This window comes from Stegostoma tigrinum, chromosome 3 (genome assembly GCF_030684315.1).
Source record: "Stegostoma tigrinum isolate sSteTig4 chromosome 3, sSteTig4.hap1, whole genome shotgun sequence".
Lineage (NCBI taxonomy): Eukaryota > Metazoa > Chordata > Chondrichthyes > Orectolobiformes > Stegostomatidae > Stegostoma > Stegostoma tigrinum.
Window position 1 is genome coordinate 12,974,808 of NC_081356.1, and position 20,829 is coordinate 12,995,636.

Here is a 20,829-nt window from a genome sequence, read left to right on the forward strand (position 1 = left end):
TCCAACATGGGCACCTGCACACCACATCGGAGTGTGGGCCACAGATCAACAACAGCCACCTTTAACCGCGCTGCTACCTCCGCAGACATTTCGGTAGTACTCTGTGCCTTTGTTTGGGATTGCCACACTGTCCATGTGTGAGGAGCTCAGGAAGAGGCCTGTTCAACAACGGGTCAGGCCCCAGCAACCACGTGGTACCACCTCCCGGAAACCAGCCTTTTTACCCGATTCCCGGATATTGCTGGCAATTTCTCTTTCTCCGTTTCAGACGAGTGGGCGACTGCGCCCCTTAAATCCGGTACGTTACGTTGGACGCCAACTGAAGTGTCCCCACGATATTGACAAGTTCCCACTTTGGCTGAGAGAAGGGGGCCGCTTCAGGTTCTGGTTGCCCGCGTCGTGCGTGGGGGTGACGTCACGGCGCTACGTGGGTCCGCGGCGTGCTGACGTCAGCGGCCCACGGCGAGGGCGGAGCGACGTGAGGCGTGACTCTGCGGTGTGAGCGGAGAGCCGAGGTTTCCTGAGGTAAAGTGTGGCTGTCGGATCGGCCTCAGTGGGGACGTCGAGAGAGACAACATCCCCGGGCTGGGGAGAGTGGGCTTTCAGCGGCACCGCCGTGGTATGGGGGAAGGGGGTTGTCACTTGCCGTAGCGGGCCCTCTGAGAGCCTCGTTGAGAGGGCCTGGCCAGCTGGTGTGAGCCGCTGCAGGGAAACCTGTTGGGTTATAGGTCACGGTCATAGACTAGGAACCAGAGAGGGACAGGTTTGGCGTTGGCGCAGCTATAAAGAGTGACATTAGTTTGGGATTGATGTCAGTCTCTTGGAGAGAGTGGATTAATTTGGGGTTGGAGTCAGTCTGCTGGGGGAGAGTGGGATTTGGCTGGGATTGGTGTCGGTCTGCTGGAGAGAGTGGGATTTGGCTGGGATTGGTGTCGGTCTGCTGGAGAGAGTGGGATTTGGCTGGGATTGGTGTCGGTCTGCTGGAGAGAGTGGGATTTGGCTGGGATTGGTGTCGGTCTGCTGGAGAGAGTGGGATTTGGCTGGGATTGGTGTCGGTCTGCTGGAGAGAGTGGGATTTGGCTGGGATTGGTAAACATCAGATGCTGAAGATCTGAAATGAAAACAGTATGTACCGGCGAAACTCAGTGGGCCTGGCAGCATCTGCGGAGTGAGAAAGAGCTCATGTTTTCAGTCCAATATCACTCCTCAGAACAATTCAAAATATTACATTGCAACAATGTCTCAGCATTATATATATTCTGCTGTCAATATTATATATAGTCAAATGTTATAGCTGTTGTATGCACAGGGAGCAATAGGGAAAACTCTCAACATAATCACTGATTTCTCATTCTTTAGGTACTGTGTTTGCACTGTTTTGGGCATCACAGATATCTGCTCACTAATTTAGTTGTATGTGTGATTCTGATCTTCTGCAAACTGTCCTTGAGTAGTCCTGTTGTAGATTTGCTGTCTGATATTTTTGGCCAGATGTTGTTTTGCATACCATCTAATGTGTAATAGTCTAGTTGAAACATGTACAAATCATCTCAAAGCTGTGATAGGCTGACTGTATGGCACTGACATCTGAATCCTTAATAACCCAAAAAAAACCAGGAAATAATGGAATTTGTTTCAAATTAATCAGCTTTGCAGGTCATGTTGGTGTAGGCATATGTGGAAGCCACAGTGTTGACCCAGAAAAAAGAGTCAACCGTCTCCTGATCTCTTTGTAAGAGGGTGTCGATTTGTGTGCATTTCCCTTCATTTTTACACCTGTGTTTTATTTAATTGAAAAATCTGTCACCTTCACAAAACTGTGGCATTCTCAACTCATTACTCTCACCGGTGGCTAGGACGTTTTGGTTGTGTTTCCCTTTTTGTTTGCCCATAAGCTAGGCTTTCTGAAAGGTAGGCAGAATTAGTAGATGAACGTCTGTAGTTTGCATAATTGGGCTACAATTCTTTCTCTGTGTGCTCCAAACTCCTAACTGTGGTGAATTGCAAGTCCAGATATGTGGCTGTCATCTGTTTTGGCTGTGACAGTTCAATTGTAGCCTGCTTAAGATTGATATCTGTTGTGTAGCATCACCTGTGGTCCCCAGCTAAATTCAACACATCAACTTTGTCTGATCTATTAGATACAGCAAACATTATTTTAACCAGGACCTTTTATGAATTGCCATTCTGGTTAAACTGGCAAAAATTATGTAGCTGAAATATCAGAAGTTTACTGTATTATTGCGATCTTGATATCTGAGGATTCAGTTGAGGGTGCAAGTTAAAAGTTTCTCTGCTGGTAAATTATATTTAAGGCAAAGTTGCATTATTATGTAAATGATTTATGCTGTCAGTAAGGTATAACAGTGTGTATACCAGCGAGCTTTGAGAAGATTTGTAGCTCAGGTTGAAGTTCTGGATGTGAGTTTGCTCGCTGAGCTGGAAGGTTTGTTTTCAAACGTTTCGTCACCATTCTAGGTAACATCATCAGTGAGCCTCCGACGAAGCGCTGGTGTTATGTCCCGCTTTCTATTTATCTGGTTAGGTTTCCTTGGGTTGGGGATGTCATTTCCTGCATGCGTATACCCGCTCTTTACATTGTTTTTGCAGTTGTTATGTGGATCTCTTGATCGACCAATGCACTTCTGGTCCCATAGGTGCCGGTTAATCAAACGTTCATTGTATTTTTCGTCAAGTTATTCAAAGATGTTATGACACAGCTCTAGAGCAAGTGGGATTTGAACTCAAGTCGTCTTGCCCAGAAATGGGGACATCACCACTGATCCATAAGTGCCATTCTTATCTGACCTATAAACTTGTCCAGTCGACTGAACTGCTATGTGGTGCCTCAGTAAATGCCTGGGCCCTGTCTTTTCTCCAGATTGTATCATATCCCTAATAACTATTCACAAATTTTCAATTTCGGAACTCCGTACTGTTGAAAGTTGCATTTGGCTGGACAGCTATTTTTCAGCCCACACAGACATGGTGGGAAACTGGCCACTATCTGCACTGTAAATTTCTACGATTCTATCACCATGCCTTTCAAGCACAGCGACATAGATGGAATTGTAATCAAAATTGACACTCCAGCAATAGAAATGAAGCATCGAATGGTGTCCCTTTGACAGAAGTGACCTGTTCAGGTCAAGCCTTTTGATAATAGCACCTGAGCATCAGGATGGAGCAGCTGGAGAACAAAATTTGCTGGGAAATGGGGCTGCCCAGCACTAACTGAGTTTCCACTGCACTGAACCTGGGTCAGGGAGGGGGGGAAATCAGCCCAGTGTTGTGGACTTGCAGAAGGTGTTTGATACAATGCTACGCAATAGATTTGAGGAAAGTCATAGGTCATGGAATAAAAGGAACTTTAGCAACTTGGATTCAAAATTACCTGAGATATTATAAAATGGAATAATCATCAAGTGGATGTTTTTCGGGCTGGAGGAAGGTTTGTAGAAGAAATCCCCAGGGGCTAGTATTGGGACCCTTTATCTTCCTGATATATTTCAAAGTTTGCAGATGACACGTAATTTGGAAGAACTGTATGCTGTCAGGTGAGTGAAGAATGGCAAAAGGTCATAGACAAGTTGGGGGAGTTGACAGATGGGCATTGGACTGCATCCAATGTAGAGAAGTATGAGATGTTGCACTTTCGATCAGAGGAGCATTGAAAGATAATATAAGATAGGGGGTACAATTCTAAAAGGAGTTGCAGGAGCAAATGGACCTGGGTGTACATGTTCACTGGTAGCTGGACAGATAAAGAGGTCATGTTGCGGCTGTTTACGACATTGATTAGGTCGCTTTTGGAATACCATGTGCAATTCTGGTCTCCCTGCTATAGGAGAGACGTTGTGAAACTTGAAAGGGTTCAGAAAAAATATTCAAAGATGTTGCTTGGACTGGAAGGTTTGAGCTATAAGGAGAAGCTGAATAAGTTGGGACTATTTTCTTAAGTGGCAGAAGCTAAGGGGTGACCTTAAAGTCATGAGGGGCATGGATAGGGTGAATAGAAAAGGTATTTTCCAGCAGTAGAGGAATCCAAAACCAGAGGGCAGAGGTTTGAGGTGAGAGGGGCAAGATTTGAAAGAGACTTAAGAGGCAACCTTTTCACACAGTGGGTGGTGCGTGTATGGAATGAGTTGCCAGAGGAAGTGATGGAGGCTGATACAATGACGAGGTTTAAAAGGCATTGGGATGGGTACATGATTAAGAAAGGTTTAGAGGGATATAGGCCAAATGCTCACAAATGGGACTTGGATATCTGGACTGAAGAGTCTGTTACCATGCTGTACAGTTCTGACTCTATTCTTGCTTAGAAAAGCTGTAGCCACATGCAGGTTTATTGTGTATCTGTTGGGCTTATCTGTTGTTTACTTAAAACAATAAATGTTGGTACTTTTTTACAAAAATGGACATGCTTCCAGAACATCTTACAGAAATTTTGGAAAGAAAAGAGTTGCAAATTTTATCAGTTAATGAAGCAGCATAAATATTATTCTAGTCAATGAATGTGGTTAAAATGATTATAAACCTAGCTAGGAGGAGTGTTCGGAACAATTTTTTAAAAAAGAATAACAAATTAGTAAAAATCAGGGAAAAAAAAAATGAGCACATGAGAGAAAGCTATATAAAAATGAGTAGTAAGGGATTCTGTAGCTATTTAAAAGGAGAAGGGTTAACAAAGTGAGCATTGGTCTGTTTAGAAAGTGCATTTGAGAATTTATGGGCAGTATAAAGATGGGAGATGAATTTTGCTTCTGTATTCATTATAAAGGATACAAATAACACCCAAAATTAGTGTGGAAGAGCAGGAGTCGCTTGAGAATAAAATAATTACCAGGGAAATGTTACTGAGCCAATTTGGAGCTGTGGGTAGACAAGTCCTAAGGTCTGATGGACTTCATCTAAAGGTCATAAAAGGATTGACTGGTGAGATAGTTGATACATTGGTTCTAGTTTTCTGAAATTCCCTACATTTAGGGAAGGTTCCATTATGTTGTAAAATAGCAAAAATAATTCCCTTATTCCAAAAGAGAAAGAGACAAAGTGGGAAACTATAGAACTGCTAACATCTACTACAGGGAAGAGGATAGAAACAATTTATTAAATATGATATAGCAAGGAACTTAACAAAAAGTTCAAGACAATCAGGCAGGGTCAACATGGTAATATGACAGGGAAATCATATTTAACCAATTTATTGGATCTCTTCGAGGAAGTAACATGTTGTGGATGAGAGTCAGTGGTTGATGTATCGCACTTAGACTTCCAGAAGGCATTTGGTAAGGTGTCTCATCAAAGTTAATTGTAGAAAATAAAAGTTCATGGTATGGAGGCATCATATTGACATTGGATGGAAGATACCTAGCTAATAGGAAAGAATTTAAGCAAAAATGGGTCATTTTCTAGTTGGCAAGATGCAATGAGTGTTTGAAACATGTAAGATCCTGAGAATGGACACAGTGGGTGTGGAAATGATGTGTCCTGTTTTAGAATGAGGGATCACTGTCCTAAAAAATTATGGTTTGCTCATTTAAGAAGGATTAGAAATATTTTCTCCTTGAGGGTTTTGAGTATTTGGTACCTTCTTCCTTAAAAAGGGTGTGAAAGCAGAGTCCTCAGATATTTTTGAGGCAGAGGTTCTTTTATAAACGAGGGTGAACGGTTATCAGAGTTAGATGAGAATGTGGAGTAATCAGAGCAGCCATGAATTTAGTAAATTTCGGAGGGGGCTCAAGGGACCAAATGGCCTACTCTTTCTTAATTTGCTTGTAACTTTTGAGATGCTTTACCTTATGATGTGCTGTGTGAATAACCTTATTAGACAGGAACAGATTATCTCGCGGATTCCAGTTAGAAAATCTGCAAACTGTGATAACCTGCTTCAGTATTTATGCCTGGGGTCAGATCAGATGCCCAGAAAATTACTTTGAAAGACAATTTCCTGAATGCACTACTGAAGCGCTCTGATCAATACCAACCATGCAGTTGTTTGTGTTTACTTGACTGTTCTCCATGTTTGTTTGGTAGGAAGCACGCTTCACTTCCTAGAACAGATAAATAATCATGACCAGCTTGCAGTCTTCTATGATCCCCACCTATCAAGGCACTCCACAAGTGGAGCGAGGTTGTTGGAAACTAAAACAGTAAAATTATTCATTTAGTTTAAGAATTACAGCTGAGGCAAGGACCATTTTTAATCTCAATTTTTTAAATGACAAATAACCATTTTAAACCAGCAGCTACAGGGAGGATAGGGATCACAGACTCTGTAATGGCTTGAGTAAAGCTGATGTGACATGATGGAATAATGTTCTTTTTAGGTATAAAGCTCTTGCAATTAAACTTAACCATGAAGATTCTAGGTTGGTAATATCTCTATCACCAAATGCCTTGTTCACTCTGCTATTACCAAATTATAGCTAATTATGCAATTAGAATGTATCAATTCTGTCATTTTGCCGGAAATTTCTGATGACTGAGGAAATGGTGTACTTGTGGTGTGATACTGAGACACACAGTGAAAAATTCTTTCTCTGTTTCGTTGGTCTACGAGGAGAGCCATATAGTGAGGTGCTCATTGAGATGGTTTTCGTAGGTTTATATTACAGATAGCAGGTCACTTTAAATAGCTTGTTGACAGTTTTGAAGAATTGCCTCTCTGGCTGGCTGTGAATTTTCGTTGAACATGCTCTTCTGTTTTCGATGCTATCCTGCAAAATGAACAACAACTAGTGTGGATAGAAAATGCAAAGTTCATTCTTAGAGGTTTTCCATTGACTTCTTTTCTTGCATAAAATGGGTCATACTCAAGCATGGGTCACTGCATTTGCAAGCAGGGTGGAGCAAGCATGAATTTGCTCAGTGCGTTTTACAGGCTTGCTATTCTGTTTCTCAGAATATTTCAAGATGTAATAATTACTAAAGTGCATTCAAAACAGACTTCAAATATGCAATTCATTACTTTATGATACAGTGATTAGAAGGTAGCAGTGCATGTATTTCTGTTTACAGTCATCCCCATGTATCTGCAAAATCAGTGTTTGCGAATTTGCCTGTCTGCGCCAAAAAATAAGTAACCAATGAAGCAATGCCTACAGGCAAAACTCACACCTCAGCGACCTGTTGTGAGGCAACCTAAGTGGTGAGCAGTGGACAGCCATACAGCCTCAGAGAAGATGCACTTTGCAAAGATAAATATGGGCACTGGCTCTCACACCCCTTCCCCCTATCCTGCACTTGGATGCTCTCGGCATTTCCTTCCTCACCCATCTCTTGCTTTATGTTGATGAAGTTGGCTGTACATATTTCACTCTCACCCTGTGCCCTTTGTGTTATTGTGATGGCTGCCAAGCAAATGGAACTGCGAGTGTGCCTAAATGCAAGAAGGTGGTGATGAAGTTTAGTGAAAAAGTGAAACTGTTGGATAAGTTGCAAAGTGGTATGTCAGCTAGTGCTGTAGTCTGAGAGTTTAGCTCAATAGGTCTACAGTGTTCTATAAATATTCTATTTAAGTATTAACATAAAATGTCAGCATAGTTTATTACTTTAACCCAAAAATAATTGGTGAAAAATCATAATCTTGGGATCCAGGACTGCAGACATTTTTTAAAAACCACATGTTGTTCAACTCTGCACTTGCAAATTCTTCATTTATGGGGCTTTTCAGGAATGGAATTCTCACGGATACAGAGCACTGACTATTTAAAAACCTCCATTGACGATATACTGATATGCACAAGCATTTGCTACTTGCCTGATCAGTGTGGACTGATTATTAGCTGCAAAACATTGCTATCAGAACCATAGTGCCAAATTGACATATGGAAGGGATATCATTTTAAAAAGTTGTCAAATCAAAAAGATCTCTTGCACGTATAAACATTTTACAAAAGTTGCAATAACATTACCATTGACCCCCCACCCATCGTTCTCTCTTGTGAGTAGCAGTATCCAGCAGTTGCTGAGTTTTGTCACTAGATGGTGGCAAAAGCAATTGTTTACAGATTTTTCTGTACTGTACAGAAACAGAATGTTCAGTGCAGCGGAGATAATAAAGTGTGAAGCTGGATGAACACAGCAGGCCAAGCAGCATCTCAGGAGCACAAAAACTGACGTTTCGGGCCTAGACCCTTCATCAGAGAGGGGGATGGGGTGAGGGTTCTGGAATAAATAGGGACCGAGGGGGAGGCGGACCGAAGATGGAGAGAAAAGAAGATAGGTGGAGAGGAGAGTGTAGGTGGGGAGGTAGGGAGGGGATAGGTCAGCCCAGGGAAGACGGACAGGTCAAGGAGGTGGAATGAGATTAGTAGGTAGGAAATGGAGGTGCAGCTTGGAGTGGAGGGAAGGGATGGGTGAGAGTAAGAACAGGTTAGGGAGGCAAAGACAGGGTGGGCTGGTTTTGGGATGCACTGGGGGGAGGGGAAGAGCTGGGCTGGTTGTGTGATGTAGTGGGGGGGAGGGGACGAACTGGGCTGGTTTTGGGATGCAGTGGGGGAAGGGGAGATTTTGAAGCTGGTGAAGTCCACATTGATACCATTGGGCTGCACGGTTCCCAAGTGGAATACGAGTTGCTGTTCCTGCAACCTTCGGGTGGCATCATTGTGGCACTGCAGGAGGCCCATGATGGACATGTCATCTAAAGAATGGGAGGGGCAGTTGAAATGATTCGCGACTGGGAGGTGCAGTTGCTTATTGTGAACCGAGCAGAGGTGTTCTGCAAAGAGGAACTTTCGATTCCTCCCACTTCCTACAGACAAAGCGGAGTGGCCATGGGCTCCAGCTATGCCTGCCTCTTTGTAGGTTACGTGGAACAGTCTCTCTTCCGCACCTACACAGGCCCCAAACCCCACCTCTTCCTCTGTTACATTGATGACTTTATCGGCGCTGCCTCTTGCTCCACAGAGGAGCTCGAACAGTTCATCCACTTCGCCAACACCTTCCACCCCAACCTCAAGTTCACCTGGGCCATCTCCAACACATCCCTCACCTTCCTGGACCTCTCAGTCTCCATCTCAGACAACCAGCTTGTAACTGATGTCCATTTCAAGCACACCGACTCCCACAGCTCCCGCACATCCCAGATGTCCAAGTTCTTCAAGGACCGCAACATCCCCCCACAGTGGTTGAGAACGCCCTTGACCGCATTTCCCGCAACACATCCCTCACACCCCGCCCCCACCACAGCCGCCCAAAGAGGATCCCCCTCGTTCTCACACACCACCCCACCAACCTCCGGATACAACGCATCATCCTCCGACACTTCCGCCATCTACAATCCCACACCACCACTAAAGACATTTTCCCCTCCCCACCTTTATCTGCTTTCCGGAGGGACCACTCTCTCCATGACTCCTTTGTCCACACCACGTTCCCCTCCAGCCCCACCACACCCGGCACTTTTCCCTGCAACCACAGGAAGTGCTGCACCTGCCCCCACACCTCCTCCCTCACTCCCATCCCAGGCCCCAAGAACACTTTCCACATCAAGCAGAGGTTCACCTGCACATCTGCCAATGTGTTATACTGTATCCATTGTTCCTGTTGTGGCCTCCTCTACATCAGGGAAACCAAGCGGAGGCTTGGGGACCGCTTTGCAGATCACCCACCCTCGGTTCGCAGTAATCAACTGCACCTCCCAGTCGCGAACCATTTCAACTACCCCCTCCCATTCCTCAGACGACATGTCCATCCTGGGCCTCCTGCAGTGCCACAACGATGCCATCCGAAGGTTGCAGGAACAGTAACTCACATTCTGCTTGGGAACCCTGCAGCCCAATGATACCAATGTGGATTTCACAAGCTTCAAAATCTCCCCACCTCCTATCCTCTCCGCATCCCAAAAACCAGCCCAGTGCGTCCCTAACCTGTTCTTTCTCTCACCTATCCCCTCCTCCCACCTCAAGCCACACCTCCTTTTCTTACCTACTAACCTCATCCCGCCCCCCCTTTGACCTTGTCCGTCCTTCCTGGACTGACCAATCTCCTCCCTACCTCCCATTTACACTCGCCCTTACTGGCTCCATCTCCGCCTCTTTTAACTTGTCTGTCGCCTCTCCACCTATCTTCTCGTCTATCCGTCTTTGATCCGCCTCCCTCTCTCTCCCTATTTATTTCAGAACCCTGTCCCCCTCCCCCATTTCTGATGAAGGGTCTAAGCCCAAAATGTCAGCTTTCCTGCTCCTAAGATGCTGCTTGGCCTGCTGTGTCCATCCAGCTCTACAACTTATCTTGGATTCTCCAGCAGCTGCAGTTCCTGTTCTGTGATACAATATCAATTCTTTGTCAGCCTTTGCTTCAACCCTACATCAGGTTTCAAGGTATTTGAAATGACCTGTGTTTGGATAACAGTGTTTTGTATTGCAGGCCTAAAAGTACCTATTTGTGTATGATCAGCACTCTCCTGTGGCAATCATACAAATTTCATGTTACTACAAAACAAAGTTTAACATCATAAAGTAGGAGTAGTCCAATTTACCTTTTATTCGTTCAGATCTTGGCTGATTTGTACCTTGATTCCACTTCCCTGTATTTGCTTTTCCATTATACCTTGATTCATTAATACACCAAAAATCTATCAGTCTTAGTTCTGAAAAGTTCAGCTTTAGAACTTATAGAATAAAGTTTAAATTTCTGTACCTGTATGCCTTATTTATACTATGATATACTGGAGTTATCTGACTTATCTTTGCATGGGAGAATTTTCGGTATTGCTCAGATACCAATTACTTTCTTTAGAACTTGATGCGGAGATGCCAGTGGTGAAACTGGGTGACCAAAATTCAGAAATCAACCACACCAGATTATGGTCCAGCAGATTTCACCAGGCTTCACCTCACAAAGGATTCTAATAAATTGTGATTCCAAATAAATTTGATAGACTATAACCTGGCATTGTGTGACTTCTGACATTTTCTTTAGAACTAGCATTATATTATAAATAAATAGTCTACAAGGGCCTTGTTTCTAACAACTGAGCTGTAATAGTAATTGCTACTCTTCAGGCATATAGATCCTGGTCTAAGATATGAAAATTATTAAAATCCTCACTTTTTTAAATTACAAAAATATACTCTATTCATTAAAAAACGTTTTATTTAAATACAGTCAGATAAAACATCAGCTGCCTTTTCGAATACCCTAGTGGATGCTGCCTGGACGGCAAATCTTTGGTTTTTATTTTATACCATACTACATTTTTGAATTGAAATGACTTTTACTACAGTTGTCATGGAGTGACACATGGTCTTCTGACAGACTATTCATAATTGGGTTCCTATTCACTAGGAGAAGCACCTAAATGGCAATTTACAACACAGTTGCTTACAAATTAATTAAATTTGGTTTTCCATACTGGCAGTTCATTGGTCAGGAATATATGATTTGTTTCTAGTACGTCATCTGGCTGCTGTTTAAAAATGTATTACTCTTGTAATTTTGATAACTGAGCTCAGGTGAGATGTTGTGGCTCAGGGCTCCTTTTGGTGTACTTTTGTCCATGTAAACATTTCAAATATTAGCTTGAATTTGAGTAGCAAAGGACTGTTTGACTTTTTGGGGCATGCAGCCAAGCCCAATTTGACTACATCTACTGTGTTTAACAAAACATTTCCCTTCAGTTGGGCAATCGCAGAGTAGTGAAATAACAAGTATCTTTCATGTTCTAATGTGAAGTAATGCAATAAACTGTGTGGTGAGAAAAGAAACAAGCTAAAGTGACTTGGACCAAAAAACAGATTTTCTTTGTAAATTAAGTTATGGGATTTTTAAAGTTATAACATTATTATTAAGTTCTCAATTCCCATGCACAAGAGTATCTAAACTACAGCCGTGGATTTGCCCAGTCTGTACCAAGATAATTTGTATGTTCTTTTTGAAACTGTTGTATAATGTTTGAACTTTGTACATTGGAAGGAGTTAGCCTTAATACTGTTGTCTTGTTACGTACCCTATCTTATGAAGGTTGGTCTACATAATTTTCTTAATGCTGCATGGAAGAGGTTGATCTTCAAGTGGGAGCTCAAACAGTAAACATGCTAATCACTTTGAAGACTGCAAAATCAAATCAGCCCTGCTGTTGTGTCTGAGGAAGGGTCACCGGACCTGAAATGTTAACTCGGTTTTCCCCTTCACAGATGCTGCCAGACCTGCTGAGCTTTTCCAGCAACTTTGTTTTTGTTCTGCTGTTGTGTCACTTTATTCAACTGATTTATACTTCAATTCGTGCAGTTTCTAGCAGGTGAATATACTTGGGAGTCCTGACTGATTTTTGTTCCTTCAAAGTGCCAAAGGCACTGAATTTGGCTCATTCCCACACTCTTAAATAAAGCCATGTAGTTCAATCTCAATCTTTTTTCTGAATTTAAGTTTTATTTTTAAACAAAGTTGACAGTTATACCAGTGGGTAGAATTCAATAATCAAAACACTGTTAAAATTGCTAGGAATGTTTTCAGCCCAACTGCCTGAGTGTTTTTGCAGGCATTCGTAAAATGCTTGTGTTTTTTTTGTATCGTTGACCTCCAGTATGGGACGACAAGCTGTTCGCCATCTGCCTTTTAGATAACTTGCACAAAGTACAGTCAATTAATTTCTGCTAACTAATGTGTAACTCATTCATATCTTTCTCTGAACAATTGCCCTTTGTAAAATGTTATCATCTCAAGGACACAAAGTATATAGCAAGTTCTGGTGGAATTCTTCTGGCCCTCCTCTCGCCTATGCCCTCAGTCTCTCTTCCCCCAACCTGTACACACTACTGTTGTACATGTACACACACACAGTCTGCAGAAGGATTCTTGAGGCTCCGTTCTAATCTTGGGATTGACATCACTGTTACCGACAGTTTATGAAGTTCACCTATAAACTATCTATTGCTGGGTTTTCTTTGACTGGTATTGTAATGTAAGTAATGATCCCTGTTATGCAAGTATGAACTGATGGCCTACTCAATGTCCAAAGTAATGTTATTGAATTTAGGATGTAAACCTATTTATTTCTGTTCTACTCACAGCGTTAAACCATTGTCCATCCCCAGTTGTGCTGAATCTGCTGATTCACTTTCTGTAACTGAGTCAGCCATGTTAGTATGGAACTGGATACACATAGGACAGACTAGGTAAGGATGGCAGTCTTCCTTCTCTAAAGAAAAGGAATAAATTTGTTGAGTTTTTACAATAATCCTGCAGTACGTGTTTACTTTTATGAATTTTTTTTAACTGTTTCAAGGTCTTATTTACAATTGCATTTCAGTTTACATTCCAGTTTTGGTGGCCTTCTGTTACTGGGAAGACTTGTATTTGAGATAAAGGGGTATATTCTGGCTGTTTGTTTTAAACAAAATCATTGCCCTATTCTACTGCTACATAGATGCCCTGTAAATAGCTTGAGTAGTGACAATTTTTACTATGCATAGACTGCAGCCATTCAAGAAGGCAACTTACCACCATTGCCTCAAGCATAATTAGAAATGGGCAATATATACTAGCCTAGCCAAGGATGCCCATTTAAAAAACTATGTAACTGCAAGGATTCTTAAAGATTATACAGAAATTTTAAATACATACAATCTTATGGCAATTAGAAGTTTTAAATATGTTATTTTTATGTGCCATCTTTAAACCTTTCAACTACAATCTACAGGACCATGTGGATAATTGAGAACAGTTTGATTGATCCTGAAGGATAAGCTGTTGAGACAAATGGATACTGAAGCACAAAACAGACCAAAGGACCTTGTCTTACCCAGTTCGACACAAGAATTGACGGGACCTGCAAAATATTATCTCTGTGGCTTCTTTGCAGCTTTCAATAACATTGCTATCACCTTCCCCATTCAGAAAGTACTGTTTCGACAACAGCTGTATGGACTAACAACAGTGAATGCTATCCGGCAGCTAAAGCAGGATGGCTTTCGCAATCTCTATCGAGGAATTCTGCCACCACTCCTGCAAAAGACTACAACTGTGGCATTGATGTTTGGCTTGTATGAAGACTTCTCCTGTCTCTTGAAGAGAACAACTAATGCTCCAGAACTGTTCAATCAGAGTGTGTCTGCAGTATTGGCAGGGACTGCAGAAGCTGTTCTGACACCGTTTGAGAGAGTACAGGCTTTGCTGCAGGATCGCAGACATCATAACCGATTGAAAAATACCTTCCATGCCTTCAAGGTTTTGAGAGCCTATGGTATTAAAGAATATTACAGAGGCCTTGTACCAATACTTCTCCGTAATGGACCCAGTAATGCGTTGTTCTTTGCTTTGCGAGGGCCTGTCAAGCAGTCCCTGCCCGAAGCCACTACTTACAGTATGAATGTTCTCAATGACTTCATCTGTGGGGGATTTCTGGGGTCACTGCTCGGCATAATATTTTATCCAATCAATGTGGTGAAAGCACGTATGCAGTCACAGGTTGGAGGGGAATTTCAGACTTTTGCAAAAGTCTTCATGAAAATCTGGACTGAAAGGGATGGCAAAGTGTCCCATCTAATGAGAGGTGTGTACCTCAATTATCACCGGTCAATTTTATCATGGGGCATAATAAATGCAACCTATGAGATTTTGCTTAAGGTTCTCTGAGAGAACTTTTCGGTATCCATTGCTTAACCTGAGTAACATTTTCAGCTCTGTACTTTAGTGTTTAACATTTTCTCTCAAACCAACTGTTGTATAGAATTTCTTTTCAATTCCATCGTTGAATGTACTTTGAAGCAACTTATTCCTACGGGTGCGGAGGAATACAGAGTCCAACTTCAAGTAAATGAGACCAGATGCCTATTTGCAAAATACTTTGAATAATTCTTGAAATTATTGGGTTTTTGTTTCATATTGGCACAAGAGTAAGGGTCACAAGCCAAGTTGAGTGACAATGGCAAGTGTTTCAAAGTAACAATTCCACCCACCTACCTCAAAGAGGATGTATCATAGCCCTTCTGATTTTTTTTCCTCCTATGCTTTGTTGTTCTCTCTCTTTTTTCAGAACGTTTAACCCTCTTTTATGACTGAAAACTTTTAGAGTCCTGAAAGAGCCTGGGTTATTTTTAATTGAAATTGTTTTCATTATTTCAGAAATGGTATGATGACTACCTGTTCTTTCTTCACTGTTAAGTTGTCTTAACTTTAACTTGCCTTTAAGGTGGTTTATATACAGTGCATTACTGAATATTTGGCTAACATTGCATACACCATACACCATACATCATGTTTTGGTCACCATGTGGTAATTTGGATCACGTCTGTGTGTGTTTGCCCGGTTTCGAGCAGGTGGCTCAGTGCTGTGTTATCTGCCCTGTTTATCACTCACTGAAATGCACAGTCCAGTATTCTGGTCAAATTTGTTTTCAAGTGGCCTTTAACTTTTAATTTCTCTGATACATTGGTAGAAGATATTGCAAAAAATGTCAAAAATATGAATTCTAGTGCAAGGTTCAGTGAGCTCTTAATTTTTCAAAGCAGTCTAGCATAATGTAAATGTGCTTTAGAAGTTGAGTCCACGCACTGAACTTCTTGTCTGTGTGTGTGTGTGATATATATATATATATTACATTTTTATCTTGAATACATAATCAACTTTTGCATCTTTGAAAATTATATTAAAATGAATATGTGTACTGGATGGTGATGGTCAGATCTTAAACTCTCTTATTTTCCTCTCACTTCAAATTTGTTTCATTTGAAAGAACATCAAAACTTTTGTAAAACCTGGTCTTCTTGTCTTCACATATCATGTCTGAGATGAACTCAGTGGTGGAGATGCCCTCCCAGAAGCTCTCACCTGCAGCCCCCTTCAAATCTACCCAGGAATTGCTGATTTCAGTGCTTCCATTTCCATGGTTCAAACTGCGTTAGCTTATTATTATCAAACAAGTACAGTGTGTAAGATCACATGTTAAGACGTCAAAGGATATCCTCCTCAGCCACTCCCTTGCTGAACCTCATCAGTTAGCAGGAAAATAATTGGGAACCTTACACACTTCTGAGTTTCAAAACAGAAAGCAAACTGTGGCACTATTGGGTAAGTTGAGATGTCACACCATTTTGCTCTTTTAACCACTAGGGAGCAGTCAGTATATTTTGAGCTCAAGATACGAGTAATTCCAACAATTCTCCAGTTGCATTGCTTGCCTTACCCTATGTGTAAGGTACCGTTCATTTTGCCTAGTGCATGATAAATTGGCAAATCACAGTGATTAAATGAACAGTATCATATCGATGCATGATACATATCTTCATACACCAAAGTGAGAGTGATCAGTTGTGAAGAACCTTTTGAAGGTGATGCAGAAATGTAATAAGGCAGATAGTTCCACCAGTAATTTAAATGTCTCAATCTGGGGCTCATTCCAAAACTAAGTGATGAGAGGAAGTGAGTGAATAATCCTTTTTCTGAATTGAAAATGGTGAAAACCGCAACATCTGATTGTTTCTTCTGTCATGGTATGTGGACATCATTGACAAGGCCAGGATTTGTTGTCCATTGCAGGGACAGTTGCTGAATCAGGAGTCACGCAGACATTCCTGGTAAGGGCTACAGTTTTCCTCAAGGACGATGATAAACCATATGGATTTTCATGACAACCAATGTAGTTTCATTGCACCATTATCAAGACTAGATTTGTATTCTGGTTCTACTAATTGAATTCAAAGTCTGCCAGATACTGTGGCAGGACTTGAACCCAGGTCCCCAGGACAGTAGTCTAGTTGTAGACGATTAATCCAGTGATACATATCTTTATACACCAAAGATATTTTACCACAATATCATCATCTGCCCCAGGGTGAAGGCATGGAAGTATTTAATGGTATGAAAACCTACTTAGAATGGATTCATGGACTGGAGGAGCAACTGTGGATGCAAACCTACAATAAAACACTTTAAAGTTCGTGGGCCTTTAAATGGGTATGGTGTAAATAAACATCATTAAAAAAATGATAGGCCGGGCATGTCTTCAGTTTTAAGAATTTCTAGTTACTGTGATATTTTTCAGCAGCTCCATGCTGCAAGAAGTTGTTTAAAAAAAAAGTTGAGGTATACCAGGTAATGGTGAACATGTAATGGAATTAAACATCTGAATATCGATTTCCAAGCACTTGAAACTTGAACTCCTTACTTTTTTCTGCTTGTGTAAATGAGTTTGAGTAGAAGCTGAGCATTGAATCTCAATGTCCAACCAATGAGGTTGATGAATGGCGAAAATATGTTAAATCTCTGAATGTTTTGTTTAGTACTGCAGCAACAAAATGTGAGTAGGAATGCTTATTGGAGCACATTAAGAGTGGAGGATAAATTCCCCCAGAGAAGCAAACAGTCCCTATGCAAGAGGAAAGATTTGAAAAATTAAAATAAATTTTCATTCCTTCTCCTAACCTCCATCAAGTGCAGCTGTTGAGCTAAATAAAGGCAGGTAATTGTGGGCTTTTAAACGTGTGATCTAAGGAAATTTACATCAAGAAGTCATCTGAATTCCACTGGATTGAGTTAACAGAAAATATTGAGCGATTATCTGCAGCATAAATGTAGAGGTTTTAAGAGGGATCTGAATACCTGTGAATGTGACTTTGAAAGGCATTGTGACAACTTGTTTCAAAGTGCCAATGCCTAGGTTGGGGACAGAATTGTTTCAACAGATCTTCAAGAGCAGAGTCTTGTACATCACAAGAGCAAAACACAGTGAAAAATCATAACTGGTGATCAGGGATAGGGAACTACCTCTTTTTTAAAGGAGATGGAAATTTCAGAGTCTTCAGCATTTTTTTTTGTAACTTTTGGAAGGACTGTCATGAAGACAGCAGAATAAGAAAAATATAACTTGTATTTATTTAGCATCTTTCATGGCCTCTAGACATTCCAGAAGCAGCATAAAATTTGATACAATGAAGCAAATGTTTTCAAACATGCAAAGGAAGTTGGTGGACTTTATACAGACAGATTACCATATTGACACAATTTAAAATGAACAGGCAATTAGAATTCAGAAGTCAATTAAAATTCCCAACTAGTCTAATTATGTAGACTACTGAAGTATATTCTGGATGTTGGTTTAAAAATATCACAAAGGAGCATGGGTAATCTAATATGTGTATAGGGTCAGTTACTTGTTAACAAAAGAGATAGGCTTGAATCTTTTGAATTCTATATTCCACTGCTACTGAAGGGACATCACTTTTTTACCTGGTTGCGGTGAATACACGTAAGTGTTTTCTTTATGTAAGTGTAATATATGTGTCACTAAGTCCAGAAACAAAGGGAATAAGGCAACAAATAGCTAAGGTTTAGAACACAAGTCAGCAAATTTGCAGTACCATTGACAGCTAATACATTAGGAAGGCTCATAGTAAGTGCTCTATCAGGGTGATTTACAGGTCTTTGAGGAAAGCTGAGTGTCCAAGTAGACATGCAAATGCTGGCATGTTGTGAAGACTGAAGAGACGAGTGTTCAAGAAGCCTGCAAGAATTTGCTTTAAAATATGAGAAAATAATTTAAATATTCACAAACATTAACACTTCTACAAGTGGAACCAAGAATACAGGAAAAAGGAGTTGGGCAACACTGAGATTTATCAAATGACAATCCTGTGCCCAGTGCTTGTGTATCTAACAATCAAACAGAGATGCTCACAGTCAGTCATTACTGCATGAAATACCCATTGATGGACTACTGTTGGTACGTATCAGGATTATTGAAAATTTTATTAATAAGTAAATGTAGATTTTCTGATTGTGGCTTGTTGGTTGGCCTATAAGGAACTCGTCAATATTCACATTCAATCTGTTTGGAGCGGGATACTGCACTATTCTGTATTTATTTGTAATTTCTGTCACTGTTCTAATAAAAGATTTTCTATGACAATTGCAGTGTTCTGTGGTCAGGCTATTAGTGGAAGGTTTTGATGTTTTCAGGGTGACCTTGGACAGGTTATCGATATTTACAGGTGTCCTCGGCCCTCAGGTAAAAACAAAGATCACCACCTGTGGAACTCTCACTACTAACTTGGGGTATTTTTTTGAAAGCATTAACTTAATAATGAGTGTTCACTCACTCGCCTCTCCACCCCAGCTAGCTCATTTGTGCATCACAACTGAAAGCATGTATACTTCCTTTTTGCTGCAGACATTAATTTTGATTTAATCAGTGCGCAGTATTGTGTACAATATATTTGACACCCACGATTGTTCTCCTTGGAATAGGAAAATTCAGCAGTGGCTCACTGATAGCTCTCTTGTGTTTGTAACAGAAGGTTGTGACTTTAATTCCCGTTTCAGAGGCATAAGTCTCAACTGACACTTTAGCATTGCACTAAGTACTGCACTGTCAGAGTTGGTGCATCTTTTTGGATGAACTGTGTCTGTAATTCTAAAGGATATTATAGTGTACAAAGCATTTTATGGTGTTCCAAGGTAAGAAACATTATGCATGTATAAATAATTTTGAGGGGTTTTAGGTAGTATTTAAAATTAAGGTATTTTGTATGCAATAATTATGGAGCAATTTCAATGGCACATGGGCAGATAACCAAAGCATAGAAATTTAACAATTGAGGACTTGTAAATATTTCATAGCAGCTAGTTATAATTTGGAATGCATGTCTTGAAAAGATGATGCAACTACATGCACTTTAATTTTCAAAAAGAAATTAGTTACATATTTAAAATGGAATGAAAAAATCTGAAGGGCTATGGGCAAAGGCCATGAGTGGGTCTAAGTAGATAGCCCTTTCAAGGCATTTCTGTGTTACACTCTAATGTGATTTTAAGAAAACATGGTTAAGTAGCGGCTGTCACATTGAACGTTGTTTTAGACAGTTGCGAGTGGCACCTTTAGTAGTTCTCTCTTTTACAGAATTACAACAATGTGCGGCAGCAAAGATGTGCTGTGCAGATGAAATACAACACTGCTTGGTTAAATGAGTGAGTAAAAACTTGGCAACTGGAATATAGTGTGGAGAAAATGTGAAACTGTGAACTGTGGCAGGAAGAATAGAGCTGAATAGTACATAAATCGAGATATTTCAGCAGAAATTTACAGAAAAGAGCTAGCATTCAAATTCAGCAGTGATAGGGAAGGCAAATAGACTGTCGGTCTTTATTTCAAAGAGAGTGGAGTATAGAAACAGGAAGGTTTTGCTAAAACAATACAAGGTGCTGATTCAGAGCACAGCTGGAATAAAGAAGAGTTTTTGGCCCCTTATCTAAGAAAAGATATAGTGATATTGGAGGCAGTTCAGAGAAAACATACTAACAAGAAAAGGTCAAGTAAGTTGGGCCTGTACTCATTGCTGTTTAGAAAAATGAAAGGTGACCTTATTGAAGCATATATAGTTTTTAGGGGGTGTGACAATGTCAATTACGGAATGGTTGTTTCTTCGTGTGGGAGAGTCTAGGACTGGGGGCTGTAATCTGCAAACAAGCAGTCGCACATTTAAAAAATTCTTTATCGCCAAGAACTGTCAAGGCTGGGTCATGACTGGAAGCTGAAGAGAACGCTTATTGCATTGGGGTTGACTCATGATGTAAACGCAGCCTGGGAAATCATGCATATTGGAATAGACAGGACCAAACTTGCTCAAATCATATTGAGAAGATAGTCTAGACCCTAACTTTTTCTTCTTTTAAAGGCAAATGTCAGCCTTGCATTCTAGATGCAATTTGATTGGTCAAACTACTCGATATTAAGCAAAGCAAACTTTATTTTTACACTACAATTAAAATACAGATAAAATAAAAATTAGAGCAAAGATTTGGCTTAGCTGTAATGCTATCAAAATGCTGAACAAAATAACTGACATATTAACTACTAACTGCTCCAATACAATAATATCCCACAAACA

General features: G+C 40.8%; 1 protein-coding gene across 3 annotated transcripts; it reads left to right on the forward strand.

The window, feature by feature from the left end:
• Window positions 1-406: 406 nt before the first annotated feature.
• LOC125451096 (mitochondrial nicotinamide adenine dinucleotide transporter SLC25A51-like) lies at window positions 407-18,815 on the forward strand. 3 transcript variants are annotated; one of them, XM_048527806.2, is made up of 3 exons: window positions 407-525; window positions 13,017-13,121; window positions 13,646-18,815. In XM_048527806.2, the coding sequence occupies exon 3, from the start codon at window positions 13,705-13,707 to the stop codon at window positions 14,578-14,580; it is 876 nt and encodes a 291-aa protein (XP_048383763.1). In that variant the 5' UTR covers window positions 407-525; window positions 13,017-13,121; window positions 13,646-13,704; the 3' UTR covers window positions 14,581-18,815. The 3 variants fall into 3 exon arrangements, with proteins under 3 accessions (XP_048383763.1, XP_048383767.1, XP_048383764.1); XM_048527810.2 differs by having other exon boundaries at window positions 520-619; XM_048527807.2 differs by lacking the exon at window positions 407-525 and adding an exon at window positions 10,171-12,907.
• The last annotated feature ends 2,014 nt before the right edge of the window (window positions 18,816-20,829 follow it).

Excerpts from the sequence above, each read along its gene's own strand:
- LOC125451096 (XM_048527806.2), top strand. The coding sequence starts at position 13,705 with ATGGATACTGAAGCACAAAACAGACCAAAGGACCTTGTCTTACCCAGT.